The sequence below is a fragment of the Zalophus californianus genome, chromosome 6 (assembly GCF_009762305.2).
Source record: "Zalophus californianus isolate mZalCal1 chromosome 6, mZalCal1.pri.v2, whole genome shotgun sequence".
NCBI classification, from domain to species: domain Eukaryota; kingdom Metazoa; phylum Chordata; class Mammalia; order Carnivora; family Otariidae; genus Zalophus; species Zalophus californianus.
This window is the reverse complement of record NC_045600.1, coordinates 93,578,103-93,595,641: the sequence shown is the minus strand read 5'-3', so window position 1 is coordinate 93,595,641 and position 17,539 is coordinate 93,578,103. Positions and strand designations below refer to the sequence as shown.

Here is a 17,539-nt window from a genome sequence, read left to right as displayed (position 1 = left end):
CTGCTTCTCCCTCTGACCCTCTCCCCTCTCATGCTCTCTCTCACTCTTTCGCAAATAAATAAATAAAATCTTTAAAAAATAAAATAAAAAATAAACTATAAAACATATGTCACATATAACATTTTTTAAAGAAGGAATTATTTTTCATTTGAAGTTTTAGGTGCTTGGCTTTCTCTTTGCTTATGACCTGTTAACAAGGTTTAAAGTGCTTCTCTGTGGCTTGTACCTTCTAGATAGGCTTTGTGAAGAGTAAGAAAATTTCTGATATTATACTTTCTCTGGTAGAACATATTTTTATTTACAGAGATGAGAATAACATATTAAACAATTAGGTTTAACTAACAGTGAAATTTAAGGATAGTTAAGCGTGAGTTGGAATAGTGAGAGTAGGGCCAAACTTCATACAATGGTAGAAGATTGATGGGGGACAGGTTGATGGCAGGTCAGATAAACATCTGAAATAAGGACATGGAAATGGTAGCAACCTTATTTATTTATTTATTTATTTTTTTAAGGTTTTACCTGTCATTATTAGGTTTCAGGGGCACCTGGGTGGCTCAGTCGGTTAAGCAGCTGCCTTCGGCTTAGGTCATGATCTCAGGGTCCTGGGACAGAGCCCTGCGTTGGGCTCTCTGCTCAGCGGGGAGCCTGCTTCTCTCTCTCTGCCCCTCCTCCTGCTCATGTGCTCTCTCTCTGTCTCTCTCTCTCAAATAAATAAAAATAAAATCTTAAAAATAGGTTTCACGCCCAGCATGGAGCCCAATGCAGGGCTTGAACCCATGACCCTGAGATCAAGACCTGAGCTGAGCTCAAGAGTCAGATGTTTAATAGACTGAGCCCCCCAGGTGCCCCTGTTTAATTTGATTTTAATTCCAGTGTAGTAAACATACAGCTTTATATTAGTTTCAGGTATATAATATAATGATTAAACAATTCCATACATCATCCTGTGCTCATTAACGACAAGTGCACTCCTACTCCTTAATCCCTATCACCTATCTCACCCACCCCCCAACCACCACCCCTCTGGTAACCATCACTTTGTACTCTATAGTTGAGAGTCTGTTTCTTAGTTTGTCTCTCTCTTTCCTTTGCTTGGTTTCTTTCTTGAATTCCACATTTGAGTGAAATCATATGGTATTTCTCTTTCTCTGATTTTGCTTAGCATTATATTCTTTAGCTCCATCTTGCAAATGGCAAAATTTCAGTCTTTTATTTGGCTGAATAATACTCCATTGTATACACACACCCTGACATTTTTTTTATTTTCAAGATTTATTTATTAGTGAGCACATAAATGGGATAGGAGAGAGGGAGAGGGAGAAGCAGGCTCCCCACTGAGCAGGGAGCCCAATGTGGGGCTCAATCCCAGGACCCCTGGATCATGACCTGAGCCAAAGGCAGACACTTAAATGACTATGCCACCTAGGCGCACCTCACGCCCAACATCTTTATCCATTCATCTATTGATGGACACTTGGGCTGGTTCCATAATTTAGCTATTGTAAATAATGCTGCTGTAATCATAGGGGTGTATATATTCCTTTGAATTAGTGTTTTGTTTTGTTTTTTATTTTTTGTGTAAATACCCAGTAGTGTGATTACTGGATCATAGGGCAGTTCTATTTTTAAGTTTTTGAGGAACCTCCATACTGTTTTCCCCAGTGGCTTCACCAGTTTGCGTTCTCACCATTAGTGCATGAGGGTTCCTTTTACTCCACATTTTTGCCAACACTTGTTGTTGCTTATGTTTTTGATTTTAGCCATTCTGACAGGTGTGAGGTTATCTCTCATTGTAATTTTGATTTGCATTTCCCTGATGATGAGTGATGTTGAGCATTTTTTCATGTGTGTGTTGGCCATCTATATGTCTTCTTTGGAGAAATGTCTGTTCATGTCTTTTGCCCATTTCTTGATTGGATTATTTGGTTTTTTGGGGGTGTTGGGTTGTATCAGTTCTTTATAGATCTTGGATACAAGCCCTTTATTTGATGTGTCATTTGCAAATATCTTCTCCCATTCCGTAGGTTGCCTTTTGGTTTTGTTGATTCTTTTCTTTGTTGTGCAGAAACTTTTTTATTTTGAGGTAGTTTCAATAGTTTATTTTTCCTTTTAGTGCCTTTGCCTCAGGAGACATATCTAGAAAAATGTTGCCATGGCTGATGTCCGAGATATTACTGCCTGTGCTCTCTTCTAGAATTTTTATGGCTTCAGGTCTCACGTTTAAGTCTTTAACCCACTTTGAATTTATTTTTGTATGTGATGTAAGAAAGTGGTCCAGTTTCATTCTTTTGCATGTGGCTGCCTTATTTTCCCAACACCATTTGTTGAAAAGACTGTCTTTTTCCCATTGGATAGTCTTTCCTGCTTTGTTGAAGATTAATGGACCATATAGTTGTGGTTCATTTCTGGGTTTTCTATTCTGTTCCATGGATCTATTGTGTCTGTTTTTGTACCAGTACCATACTATTTTGATTACTATAGCTTTGCAATATAATTTGAAGTCCGGAATTGTGATACCTCCAACTTTGCTTTTCTTTTTTAAAATTGCTTTGGTTATTCAGGGTCTTTTGAGGTTCCATATAAATTTTAGGGTTTTTTTTTTTCTAGTTCTGGTGAAAAATGCTGTTGGTATTTTCATAGGGATTGCATTAAATGTGTAGATTGCTTTGGGTAGTATAGACATTTTAACAGTATTCTTCTAGGGGCGCCTGGGTGGCTCAGTCGGTGAAGCGACTGCCTTCGGCTCAGGTCATGATCCTGGAGTCCCGGGATCGAGTCCTGCATCGGGCTCCCTGCTCGGTGAGGACCCTGCTTCTCCCTCTAACCCTCCCCCCTCTCATGTACTCTCCTCTCTCTCATTCTCACTCTCTCAAAATAAATAAATAAATCTTTAAAAAAAATATTCTTCTAATCCATGAGCATGGAATGTCTTTCCATTTTCTTGTATCATCTTCAGTTTCATCAGTATTTTATAGGTTTCGGTGTATAGGTCTTTTTTACCTCTTTGGTTAGGCTTATTCCTAGGTATCTTACTATTTTTGATTTAATTGTAAATAATTTCTCTTTCTACTGCTTTGTTATTAGTGTATAGAAATGCAACAGATTTCTGCACACTGATTTTGTATGCTGAGATTTCACTGAATTCATTTATCAGTTCTAGTAGTTTTTTGGTAGAGTCTTTAGGGTTTTCTATATATAGTAAGTTATCTGCAAAGAGAGTTTTCCTCTTCTTACCAATGTAGATGCCTGTTGTTGTCTAATTGTCGTGACTAGGACTTCCAGTACTATGTTGAATAAAAGTGTGAAAGTGGACATCCTTGTCTTGCTCCTGACCTTGGGGGGAAAAAACTCTCAGTTTTTCCCATTAAGTATGGTGTTCACTGTGGGGTTTTCATAGATAGCCTTTATTATGTTGAGGTATGTTCCCTCTAATCCTACTTTGTTGAGGGCTTTTATCATGAATGGATGTTTTTCTGTGTCTATTGAAATGATCATATGATTTTTATCTTTTCTCTTATAGAAGTTATGTATCACATTAATTGATTTGCAAACATTGAACTACCCTTGCATCCCCGGAATAAATCCACTTGATTGTGGTGAATGATTTTTTTTTAATGTATTGTTGGATTCTGTTTGAATAGCAACCATTTTTCTAGTGCCAGAAAGCATAGTAATGTATTTCTTTAAATGGGAAAAAAAAAAAAAAGAATGTGTGTCAACTTCTAAAATTTATTTCTTGAAAATTATTTTGTCTTCCAGGAATCTGTCTTAAACTATCGGTTAGATCCTCTTGGCATTGTTGATGGTTTTACTGCTGAGGTAGGGGCAAGCGGTGTTTTCTGCCCCACACATTTGACTCTTCCGGTTGAAGTGTCATTCTACAGTGTTTCAGATGATAATGCTCCCTCTCCTTATATGGCAAGTATTTTAAAAATTGTCTTTGCTAAAATCAACCAATTTAATGACAAATGTCTTTAAGGAGATTTAAGACTGCTTTCTGTCAATGCTTGAAAACAAAGCATTTCCTAAGAGAAAACTAAAGAATGAATACAGACTAAAATACCAGCATGTTACCTCACAACTTCTTTTCCAGCTAGCTCTAACAACGAATTTCCTCTTTTGCATTTGAGGATCTGCTGAAAATTTACTTGTTTCTATTTCATTTGAAAAGATGACAAAACTTTGATTAGTGACACTGTAATTTCATGTCTTGCTGAATTCACACAAATTCTCAAGTGCTTACTGTGCACCCTGGTCCCACAAGTGTTGCCTTCACATGTGATCCTCATCTCAGGAAGATTTAGGTAAAGATTTGGTGAATTAAGTCTTCTGTGAGACCCTTTCAGCCCCTTTCTCCTGACCATTTTTTTCCTAATCCTGGAGTTGTTTTCTAATCCTAGCTATTTCTGTTTCCATATGTATGTTCTAATGGGTAGAGTAAGATAGCCAGGGGTAATTTAGAGCAGTTTTGAGCCTTATGATCCTATGACTTCATCTTTCCCGTTTTTAAAATTTTGATCACTTGAGGATAAAATAAGCCTTCAACTGCAAAAATGATACTGGGTCCTAATGTATGTTTAGTATTAGCCCTTTACAAAAGACAAAGATGGAGAAGAGGCTAACAGTGCAAGTCTGTAAGAAGTTTACAGTGGTGGTATCAAATATGGAGTTAGATTTGTGTTTTCATGTTAGGTCTTACTTTGAGAAGTACAGAATGCTATAGTTACAGAAATATACAGCTCTGGCCTTGCTGCTTGAATTTCCTAGCTTACCACATGGCCCTATTGATTACTCTCCTAATATCCCTCTCCCCGACCTTCTAGATTTTCAAGGACTAAAAGTTGTGAAAAGGGAATTCTATGCAATTGAGAAACAACAGAGGAAAGGAAATTATACATTTTGGGGGACCTAAATATAGCCTATTCATTATTGGCCCACTTTGCTCAAGAAAAGTTATTTTAGCCTTACTCCATTCTGAGGGTGAAATTCTTTTTTTTAAGATTTTATTTATTTGAGAGAGAACAAGTGAAAGAGAGAGAGCCTGAGCAGAGGGAGGGGCAGAGGAAGAGAGAGAAGCAGTCTCCATACTGAGCAGGGAGCCCAACACTGAGTTCATCCCAGGACTCTGGGACCACGACCTGAGCCTAAGGCAGATGCTCAACTGACTAGGCCACCCAGGTGTCCCTGAAAATTTTAAGAGCCTGATCATTGGTTCATACTTTGATTAAAAACAAAAACAAAAACCACATAGTGGAGTCTGCTCATTTACTCAAGTGTTCTTTCCCCAATAATATTTACACTTGTGGATCATAGTCATAAAGATATACAACATTATTATCTAAAAGACCCACTCCTTCACAAACCTGTCCAGTTATCACAAAGCCACCTGTTATTCATTTACCATGGAAAGATTTATCTACTTTTCCAATATAATTTGGAAAAAATAACTGCTAATATTGGATAACTAGTAACATGGAAAGTACAACTGATGTAAGTTCAATATCAGAATAAATGTGTCATTCTGGAGTACTTAACAATATTAAAATAGAACTATAGAGGGTATCCATTTTGCTTTACTAGGATATAACAAGTCTCATCTGTTTCACATATTCTATTGGCACTTAGTAATTACAGAATGGAAATGTAAGGTCTACAGTATTGTAATCTGTCATAATGTACAAAGTTCCCAATGACTTAGAAACAAGATAAAAGAGGTCAAGTAAATATATTTGATTGAAATTTACAAGCAAGAGAGAATTTGAACTTCGCTTTTAAAAAGCAGACCAGCATTAATCTTTGACTTTGGTTGACATCTAAAACACATAGGATTAAGAGATAAAGGGTTTTGTCTCTTTGTCTCCAGAAAGTACACACAAATGATTATAGCTTTTGATATTGAAAAGGGTATGAATCAGGTTGAGTTTGCGGAATCTGTGCTTTAAGAATCCCTGACTTAACTTTTCTCTCATAATATTCTTCAGTAAACTTTCCATCATGTAATTAAATTTTTTCTAGGTTAATTTATTCGTTAGAAATGGGTTCCTTTTGTAAATGACCTAGTTCAAATCTTAGACCACAAATCTTTCCTACTATAATAAAATTAATCTTGTTTTTTCAGGGAATCTTATTTACATTTTGGTAGTTTAGTGTATTTTCAAAGGATTGATCACATTTTGATAAGATAGTATATATCACAGACCAGCAGAACTGAGATACCAAATTCCTACTTTTTACCTTGGGATCTCTCATCACAAATAACACAAATGACTCATAAAGGTAAAATTTTGCACAGAAAATTCTTTCTGGTATAGAAATTGTACAAGACTTTTCATTAAATAATTCCGTAAAGATTAACCCAGAACCACATAATCTCTCTCTCCAATTTGGGTATCAGTGGTAAAAATGTTCTCCAACTGCTACATAACAATATTTCACTGTTTAGAAACTATTGAATGGGTGGGACCAGGTAAAATGGTCTAAAAAATGTATGCCAGTGGTAAATTCAAGGTATGACTTCAATTATCATCATATTAACAGGACCATATATTATTTTTTGTATTTGTAATTCACCAAATTAAGATAAGCTTCTTTTAATTTTATTTATTGCATATTCTCTATTGCAGAATAATTTGAGTTTTTGTGAGATTTTGACCCAACTTAGTTTATCTTAACCTTTCTATTCCATCCTCAAATGCCAGAAGAAAATGTATTTTTCTTATTTTAAATACAATAAAATTTTTATAGGTAGATACATTAATATGCTGACCAACTAAAATAACGAAATTATTAAAATATAACAAATAATAAATTTAATAATATCAATGAAATTCCACATAACTTCCCAATTTGTATCTAAAATTCCTAATTTTCTAATGCCCCTACTGATCTTACATTGCTTAGAAATGGTTGTAAAGTGTTGGCATAAACTATAAGGTTTTAAAAATATACATACTGTCTTTATAAATTGATTTAGTTACTGTTACCATGTCTGAAAACTATTAAAATTCTATGTATTAAAGGAAATAAGTATAGGCTTCATAGTTTTTGCCCCACCAGTTTTCTTATATGTATTTTTTTTTTAAGATTTTATTTATTTATTTGACAGAGAAAGACACAGCGAGAGAGGGAACACAAGCAGGGGGAGTGGGAGAGGGAGAAGCAGACTTCCCAAGGAGCAGGGAGCCCGATGCGGGGCTCGATCCCAGGACCCTGGGATCATGACCTGAGCCGAAGGCAGACGCTTAATGACTGAGCCACCCAGGCGCCCCTTCTTAAATGTATTTAGGGGAAGGTAGCAAGGAAAATAGTAATGTATTGCCTATAGCAATGTGATTATAAAGGTAGCTATTATTTGGATATATTTTACTTTCTCTTTCTGGAACTAGGAAGAAGAGGGGTATTATATACCATAGCTTTTTTTCACATAAAGCAGATTGTAAGAGAGAAATTGTTAAAGCTTCATTACTGCATTGGTTAGGAATGCAGTTTATTGATACACTTTTTTTCATGCTTTAAATGACCGTGTGGTAAATCAGATTAGACAAGAACAACTGTGCCCTTTCAGTGACCATTTCCATGAATATTTCCTAATATTAATGTGTTAATTTAAGAGTCTGAGGATGGCGCTTGACTCATGTAGCAGAGTCTGGCCCTCCTTTTACCTTTGTGCGCTTTTTTTTTTTTACCCTCCAATCTTGATCTTTCTTACAAATAACAGAGATGTCTGATGGGACAGTCCTGTTTCATATTTACTTTTACTGAAGGTTGACATGTTTTGGAATGTACCATATAAAATGATGGAATATGAAATGTAGAGCATGCAATTATTCTACTTAACTACTGAAAACTGTTACCCCAGTAAAATGAATCAGCCTTCCTTTCTTAAAGCTATCTAAGACTTAAATACCACAATTACCACCTGTAGTCATTTGGTCATCTTGCTTATCTAGAAACTTTCACATATTCAATTCTAGCTTTCCTTGTTTTAATTTATGCTTGTTTGCCATTGTTTGGACTTCTGTAGTGATTAGAACACCCTTCTCAGAAAACTACTTTATATAGTAGAGTGGTACTTTTCAAACTTTAATGTACATATGATATCATCTGGGGGATCTTAAAATACAGCTTTGATTTGGTAGGTCTAGAGAGAACCAGAAATTGTGCATTTCTAAGTTGTTTACAGGTGATTCTGATGATGCTGGTCTGTCTCTAGTCAGAAATCCATATATTAATTTAACTCACTGGCTGAAGATTTAACTTCACTGTTGGCTAAGACTTAGACCTTTCTGCATTCCTGACTTTTTGTATGTCCAAAGAACAATAAATTGGTTGCTTCCTCTTTTCCCTCCTCCCGTGTGATACAAGGGAATCGTCCTATCTTCTCCCTTTATTTCCTTTTCAGTTAAGGAGCTTCTTACTTCTATATTGTATATCTTAATAGAAATTTCAAGCAGTGTAATTTTACATATTATTTATTGCAACATCTCCAGGAAGAACAGTAAATTGTTTCCTTTGGGTGGGACCCTCACTGTTCCATACTCAGAATGTATCTATTGATGGGAATATTTTTGCATACATGTAAAATTCTAAAATGTTAGTAATTACATGGTTTATTATTTTCAGTCTTTTATATACATGTGCATCAGTTTGTACTCAATTTGTCTTCTTTTATTTCAAGGGTGTGATTACTTTAGAGTCCCTTGGTAAAAGGGGTTATCGAGTACCTCCTTCAGGAACAATACAAGTGGTATGTGTTTTATAGCCTACAATTGCAATAATCATTCTCTCACATACATATAGAACTTAGCCCTTTCTCCTGCTACTGCTGCTGCAACAACTTTGGTAAGTAACAGTGGGGCTGAAGCTTTTTTGGAGTTTCCCTGCTCTGCCCCAGGAATGGCCATGTGGGGACCTTCATAAAAGGAAAGCATAAATAATCTAATGAAGGTGAATGCTTTAGAAAAATAGTATATGACAGTTTACATAACTTAAATAGAGCTATTTTCAGTGTAATTAGAACTTAACATTACTAGTTCCTTCTATTTAATATAATAGCCAGACTGAGATTGACCTATTTAAAAGGAGACCTCAAATATTAGTATTGCTTTGGCAGGAAAACTTGTAAAACAAAATTACATTATTATCCCTAGTGTAATAATTTCTAAGTTAGTCTACTAAGATGGTTACACAAAGTAGAAGTGTAGTCTGACAGATATGAGGGCAGAGAAGGCGTCCTTTTCTTTTGGTCTAGGTATTGATCTAGTTTTGGCTCAGGAGAATTCTAGCCCAGAGCAATCATTCATCATTGGTCTTGTGTTCTCAGAAGAGTAATTTGATATCAAGACCAGTTTGCGATTGAGTTCATCTCCAAGTCAGACCCAGGATAATCCTGCAGGCCCAGAAGTCTGTTACAAAGCTGGCTCTTGCAGACTAAAAAGTATCTAATTGAAATTTGTTGGTTATATCTCAGTAAAGCCGAAATTTAAAAAAAGAAAGAAGTCTAGCTAAGTTCCTTAACACTCAGGATCTGTTCTAATTCAATAAGCCTTCTTATAACTTTTGGCCTCAATGTGATCAGTGTTTCACCAGACCACTTTTACTCATCACCAGTGTTCGAATACAGCAAGGAGTCTGTACATTTATTTCCTATCACACAGGGATGAAACATAGTACTATGCAATACATATGTGTGCATATAGTGCAGTATATATATGTATATAAATTTTACCAAGGAAGAATTACTGCATATTAAAGTAAGACTTTTATGTTAAATGGATTTCTTGAACTAAAACGAGTGATAATCTTCTTGTTCTCTTGCCTCTGGCTATGTAGTTCATGTGACAGAGTGGGTCACTGGAAAGCTAGCTATCAATTGTCATAATAATGAGGCATAAACCAAGGGGCAGCATATTCATACCTCTTGTTTGAGGACTGCCAACTTTAAAAATGATTAATTTTGAATCTGAAATTTAGGTATGTGTTTCATTAGTTTAATTATGTATAAACATGGTTTGAACTCCCGGCTTGCTAGATGTTGTGGTTGTTGAATATATTAGCCTTAATCTTAAGACTCACTAGATTTAAAAAGTTGGATCATAATATTGATATATTTCTCATTTTGATTCAGTGAGTGATGTCCAGTGCCACGGATGAGCTTCTGAAAGCATGGGCACCAAGTTACCTATTGATGTGTTGGTAATTTGGTTAAAGTCAGATCAGCAGCTTGGGATCTTGTTTAAAAATTTAAAAAATAATATTCCTCCAATTATTAATAGCCAAGTATCAATTGAATTTAATTCAGTCTTCACTAAGGATACATATTTTGGTCTATTATGATATTGATGATTTTTTAAAAGTTTCGTGTCACTACAGTTTTTGCAAGAATCCAACTGTGGGAGCATGAAGTATTATTCAGCCTACTTTGTAACTAATAATAATGAACTTTATTTTCTAAACTTGGAAAAATTCCCAAATAAGGAAATTTCTCTTTTTTGAGAACATATTTTTAATTTTATGTAACTATATATACTAAAAAGTATAGTTTTACCTAGCTATTTTATTTTTAAAATTTTCTATTTATTCACTATTAAAATGTAAGGAAAATTAACATTCTCAGTGTTTTGCAGTTGACACAATTTAATAAAGCTAATGTTGGAAATAAGTTAACTGGAATGTTTTAATCCAGTAAGGGTGTATTTTGCTTACTTTAGTGGAAGCATTTCTTAAAATCTGAAGAAAGAGTAAAAGCTATGTATTGTCTAATATGAAATTTGTGACTAAAAATTTTGATTTGTTACAGGATTTTATATTATTGGGAAATAAAAAGTTGAACCATTTTTTTAAAAAAAATACTGAATATCACTTCATAAACTTTTAAAATGTTATTAACTTTAGTTCCCAAAACTGAATTATATCCACTGGGATTAACTTATTATTTAAAAAAAAACAACCTATTTTATTATTGGCACAATCATTTTGCATCAAATCAACAGATCACTTTTTAAAGAATAATTTTTATGTTGTTTCTTCAGACCTTATTTAATCCTAATAAGACTGTGGTGAAGATGTTTGTTGTGATATATGACTTACGAGATATGCCAGCCAATCATCAGACATTCCTACGACAAAGAACTTTTTCTGTACCTGTTAAACAAGAAATGAAGAGAAGTGTTAATAAAGAGAACATCCGACATTCAGAAGAACGGTTATTACGCTACCTCATACATCTGAGGTAATGTTTCAAATAAATATGAAAATGTTACTTCGGAAAAACAACTTCAAAGTTTTAGTTTAACACGTTACTCTAACTAGACCAGTGTCCTTTGGAATTTGCTTAATTTGGAAACTTTTCATATGCCAAGATGCTGAAAATACATGACATATCTTACTGCGGTCATTGTTACTTGTTGAATTAGAGTTTTTTTTCCTTTCTTTTTTTTAAGATTTTATTTATTTATTTGACAGAGAACACAAGCAGGGGTGCAGCAGAGGGAGAGGGAGAAACAGGCTTTCTACTGAGCAGGGAGCCTGATGCGCGGCTCAATCCCAGGACCCTAGGATCATGACCTGAGCCGAAGGCAGATGCTTAACCGACTGAGCCACCCAGGCGCCCCAAATTAGTTTTCATTTATAGTGATGTAATGTAAAATTGTTTATATCACATACTGACATATTTGGGGCAGTGAAACACATGTTTGAAACCAGTAGAATTACAATATGAACCACGTAAGTGGTTCTGTATTTTCTAGTAGCCACATTAAAAAAAGTAGTAAGAAACAGGAAAGATTAATATATTTTATTTAACCCAACATACCCAAATGTTTGAATATATAATCTACATAAAAATTATGAATGAGATATTTTACATTCTTTTATTGTACTAAATATTTGAAATTAAGTATAGATTTACAGGAACAGCACAACTCAATTTGAACTAGCCACATTTCAAGTGCTCAATAGCCACACGTGGCTAGTAGCTACTGTATTGGGCAGGGAAGTTTTTAACATATGAATGAATAAATCATTCGTTTAACAAATATTTATGTGTTGGGTATGCTTCTGGAAACAACAGTGTGAAAATCTCTGTTCTTAAAGAGTTTAAATCTAGTAATTCCATCAGAAATACCTTTTCCTATAACTTTTGCTACCCGGATCACAGCGCTAGGTTGTGAGAAAGTGTTTGACCTCGAGGTCCAAGTTGCCAGTACTCTAGAGCTAGGTTTTCTGCCCTTAAATCCTACAGTAGCTCTCGGGCAATGAGCAAATCAGTTGGTTAAGAGAGAGCTGAATAGCCTTTTTTTTTTTTTTAATAAAGATTTTATTTATTATTTGACAGAGAGAGGGACAGCACAAGCAGGGGGAGCAGCAAGCAGAGGAAGAGGGAGAAACAGTCTCTCTGCTGAGCAGAGAGCCCGACATGGGGCTCGATCCTAGGACCCTGGCCTCATGACCTGAGCCAAAGGCAGACACTTAACCAACTGAGCCACCCAGGCACCCCTGAATAACCTTTTGCTTATAACTTTGTTCTTTGTAATTTTCTGATGCTGTTCATAGTAAATTCTCAGTCACATCAGTGAGAGTTACTCATTTTAGCCTAACTGCTTCCTCCAAAAGTCGCTGTTCATGAGAAGGAGGCACCTCTCATCCAGGGCTCAGGCAGAAGACCCCTTTAATCTGCTACTGATGGTGACCACCAGCTATCGTTTAATAGATCTGCCTTGTGGTGGTCTGGAGTGAATAAAGAGTGAGCTGGCCACTCAAGTCCCATACTTGAAAAAGTCTAATACAGGGGTGCCTGGGTGGCTCAGTTGGTTAACCGTCTGCCTTTGGCTCAGGTCATGATCCCAGGGTCCTGGGATCCAGCCCCATGTTGGACTCTCTGCTCAGTGAGGAGCCTGCTTCTCCCTCTCCCTCTGCCTGCCACTCTGCTTACTTGTGCTCTCTCTCTCTATCAAATAAATAAATAAAATCTTAAAAAAAAAATCCAACCCTCTTCTTAAAAAAAAGAAAGAAAGAAAAAGTCTAGTACTTCTTAATTGGTATTCTTACCTTGGGGTTTTCTGCCTAGTGTTCTGAATCCTAAGGACATGTTGAACTGGCTCAGTGTTTTTAAACCCAACTCTACACTACCTGTCATGAGCCTAATGGGAAATGTTATACAGACTGTGGAGTGAAAATCTGAAAACAGACTTGGAAGACTTTTAAAAAGAGAAATGAAATGAAATAGTGACTATAAGATAGCTCCCAGGCCAATCTAGGATAAGATTGAACTCTCTCTAAACTTCCATTTGATACCATTCCTCTTGAAGTTTCACCACCATAGCCATACATAACCAACATTCACTAAAGTAAACATCAACTACCCCAGCCTTTATAATCCCCACATAGTGATTAGATACTTTAAATGCTGTAAAGAAACGTCTTTGGGAAGTATACCATATATGTATGAGTATATTATACTTGTTAAAGGTCTCAGTTTTCTCCTTCAGATTAAGAAGGTGAAAAAACTTCAGACAGAATGAAACAGTGAGCTGACATTCAGCTCACATACATCCGACCGCCAGATTTTTCAGCTAATTTAGGAGTAAAATTCATAAACCCAAAGAGTATTTCTGCTATGCATAGGGAAAACCAGAGAGATTAGCACTAAAGAGTATATTTGTATGTTTGACTATCTTCCAGATAATTTGTATGACAGAAGACTCCAAATAAACACAGTTCCACACACAATTTTTGTTTTTGTTTTTTAAGATTTTATTTATTTATTTGACAGAGACAAACACAGCGAGAGAGGGATCACAAGCAGGTGGGGTGGGAGAGGGAGAAGCAGGCTTCCCGCGGAGCAGGGAGCCCGATGGCGGGGCTCAATCCCAGGACCCTGGGATCATGACCTGAGCTGAAAGCAGACACTTTATGACTGAGCCACCCAGGCACCCTCCACACACAGTTTTGATAACCATTTTCTTTTTTTTTTTTTTTTTAAAGATTTTATTTATTTATTTGAGAGAGAGAGAGAATGAGAGACAGAGAGCACGAGAGGGAAGAGGGTCAGAGGGAGAAGCAGACTCCCCGCTGAGCAGGGAGCCCGATATAGGACTCGATCCCGGGACTCCAGGATCATGACCTGAGCCGAAGGCAGTCGCTTAACCAACTGAGCCACCCAGGCGCCCGATAACCATTTTCATTTCACTGCAAACTTTGGTCTTTTAATGATGGTTAGGCTTTATTTAGCTAGCCATTGCTGATGATAGCAGTAATTCCTCAGTACTGTATTATTTTCTGGGGTGACTTTTCAAGTTTGGAATCCATTTTAATGTACTCAAAATTGGGAGAGGGAGGGGTGCCTGGGTGGCTCAGTCGTTAGGCGTCTGCCTTCGGCTCAGGTCATGATCCCAGGGTCCTGGGATCGAGCCCCGCATCGGGCTCCCTGCTCAGCGGGAAGCCTGCTTCTCCCTCTCCCGCTCCCCCTGCTTGTGTTCCCTCTCTTGCTGTGACTCTTTCTGCCAAATAAATAAATAAAATCTTAAAAAAAAAAAATTGGGAGAGGGCAAGGTATGTGAAATGGATGTGACTAGAAGATGCTAGGACTGCAAAGCCCAAATGCAGTATGATTGACTGATGTGAACTGAAATTTGACACTGTAGTTGAGGGAAGGTACATGTGTTATGGTGTCAGGGATGAAAAGTAGGATGGTATGTGAAACAAGCCTTATAGAAAGAAACATCTCTGATATTATAAGAAGGAAAGGGGATATGGATTGTTTAGGGAATAATAAGGGAGAAGCACTTAACTAGCAGCACATACTTTGGCAATAGAAAACTAAAATATCTTTTTAAAGAGTCACTCTTAATATTGTAGCAAGACTAATTCTTCCTGCTTTCAAAATTAAATTATTCAGGTTTGTTTGTTTTAAAGACTCAGTCCCTGAAACGTTGCATCTTTCTGTTTGCTTGTTTGTGTAGGTTCCAGAGCTCTAAATCTGGAAAGATCTACCTCCATAGAGATGTACGGCTCCTGTTCTCAAGAAAGTCAATGGAAGTTGATAGCGGTGCTGCATATGAACTCAAATCTTACACTGAATCGCCAACAAACCCTCAGTTTTCACCAAGATGTTGATAAGGAGTGACTATTTAAAGTATTTGCTCAGTACCCAAGTTTGAAAGTAAAAATTAGCGTAGAACGGAGTGTACCAATTAACAACCAGGAGAGTGGATCCTCTCCTGTTATCTTGGACCAGTTTTTATTAAAGGATTCCTGGAATGAGATCCACATATTCCAAGTAGACTGGAAACACTCATGTCCTAATAATCCTTTTTGTACTGTTGAAACCACTTCATTGGACGTGTTGCAATAGCAAACCCCCCCTCCCTCCCCCCAGTTAGATTAGTGTTTACACATTTATTTCTCAGTTATTTAATATTTAATGTTTTCCTTAATACTCAAGTGATGTTTGTCTCTAGTGTTCTAATGTAGCACAAATCCTATGTAAAATCATACTATGTATTTTTGACATTAATGTTGAAATCCAAAATATATGCACAAGTCTTTAATTTTGTGTGATGTGTTTTAAGTACTATTCATTTAATTTATTGAAAATGAGAATGAAATGTGGAGCTTCTTTAAGATTAACGCACTATGCAAGCATGTGTACTTTTTATATCTCCCAGCTCTAGTTTTTACCCCATCCAGGTTGCTGTTTCACATACTAGTCCTTTAACATGCTGTTTTGGCAGTGCAATGTGGACTAAGCAGCTTCACATTCCCTTTGCAAGTTCAAATCATTATGCCCATTCATACTCCTTCTAGAACTCCTTATCCCCAAAACAGTTCTATTTTTCCTTAATTACTACTACAGAGGCTTTACATTAAATTGCTGTCCCATGCTAGATAACTTTTGCAAATTGTTAAAAAGAATATGTACTTTGAAAACAAATTAGTATTTATATTGTAAATATATGCAAAAAGCAAAAAATGTGTATTTGGCTTTTATTTTTAGATGAGATATTCATGTGATTGATTTCTGGTAGCCATCAGACAGTTTCCATTCTAGCTTTACAGCAGACAAGAAGAGAGGGAAGATGCCTTGAGCCTCTTCCCCAAAGAAATTTATCACTTTTTTTTTTAAGATTTTATTATTTATTTATTTATTTGGGAGGGAGAGAACAAGCAGGGAGGAGGGGGAGAGGGAAAGAGAGAGAGAGAGAGAGAGAGGCAGACTCCCTGCTGAGCAAAGAGCCGAGTGCTTGGTCCCAGGGCCCAGAGATCATGACCTGAGCCAAAGGCAGACGCTTAACCAACTGAGCCACCCAGGCGCCCCAAAATTTATCACTTTCTTGCTCAGAGTCACAATGGAAGGAAGGCATTTGGCAGCTAGGAAAGCCTACTTAAGGAAGGGAACTTGACTGAATACATCAAAAGCCCTCCATCCATCCCCCTTAGAAGAGTGGTTTTAGATGTTTGTGCAGGGACAGTGGACAACAGATCAGATAATAAGGCACAGATACTGGGCATGCGGGTACAAATTCGCAAGTACAGGTTAGAGAATACGTACCACTCAGGCCACACCAAGAGACTTGGGAGTCAAGGACCAGGTGCGTGCTCTGGAATTTGGGAGACTGGAAAGTCTTTATTTTGGAACCCAGCTAATGGATGACTATTCAAGGGAAATCAGACCAGTGATGAGTAGGTGGTTGTGGGGTGGCCAACAAGAAGACTCTTATAAATTTCTTTTAAAATACAGACGGGGCACCTGGGCGGCTCAGTCGGTTAAGCAACTGACTCTTGGTTTTGGCTCAGTTCATGATATCATGTGGCTCAGGTCAGGATCTCATGGGTGGTGAAATTGAGCCCCTCATCAGGCTCCGTGGTCAGCTTGAAGATTCTCTCCCTCTGCTCCTCCCCCCGCTTGTACACATGTGTTTGCTCTCTCTCAAATCTTTAAAATACCAGCTAAAAGAGAAAAGGCTCTTAATATTCCATAAAGCTAAAAAAAAAAAAGTTGTCAATGGAACAAATTTATGAGGATTTATTCTTAATTTTCATGCCATGGAAACATCGTGGAATTACGACCCAGGATATTTGAGACTGTAGTCCTAGCTCTAATAGTATCTGATAGGACTGACTCCAGGAATTCTCTAAACTTTCTGGGTCTGTGTGATTGAGAAAATGGGGTGAGAGTATTGATAATATGCCTGCTTAAATTCTGTCATCTGATTCTTGGAATAAGTATCCCAATATGTGTATCTTTTTTTTTCCCTTTAAAGATTTTATTTATTTGACAGAGAGAGACAGAGTGAGAGAGAGAAACAAGCAGGCGGAGTGGGAGAGGGAGAAGCAGGCTTCCCGCTGAGCAGGGAGCCCGATGGGGGCTCGATCCCAGGACCCTGGGATCATGACCTGAGCCGAAGGCAGACGCTTAACGACTGAGCCACCCAGGCGCCCCCCAATATGTGTATCTTGGTTTCTTAGACATTTGACCAAAGTAAATATTGATAATTTTATAGAAAACTTGGAAAACACCAAGCCTTTAAATCATCAA

The 17,539-nt window shown here is 36.9% G+C and overlaps 1 protein-coding gene across 6 annotated transcripts in view; it reads left to right on the top strand.

Annotated features, from left to right (window-relative positions):
* Positions 1-15,965, top strand: part of FAM214A (family with sequence similarity 214 member A) — a 95,065-nt gene extending 79,100 nt beyond the window's left edge. For 5 of the 6 annotated variants that reach the window (XM_027569420.1, XM_027569419.1, XM_027569418.1 and 2 more), the window contains 4 exons: positions 3,763-3,921; positions 8,681-8,749; positions 11,034-11,233; positions 14,964-15,965. In XM_027569420.1, coding sequence (XP_027425221.1) covers positions 3,763-3,921; positions 8,681-8,749; positions 11,034-11,233; positions 14,964-15,117 — 582 coding nt within the window. In that variant the 3' untranslated portion in view covers positions 15,118-15,965. Of the gene's footprint in view, positions 1-3,762; positions 3,922-8,680; positions 8,845-11,033; positions 11,234-14,963 lie in introns of all 6 variants that reach the window. The other variant, XR_003515625.1, reaches the window with a different exon arrangement.
* Positions 15,966-17,539: the final 1,574 nt, after the last annotated feature.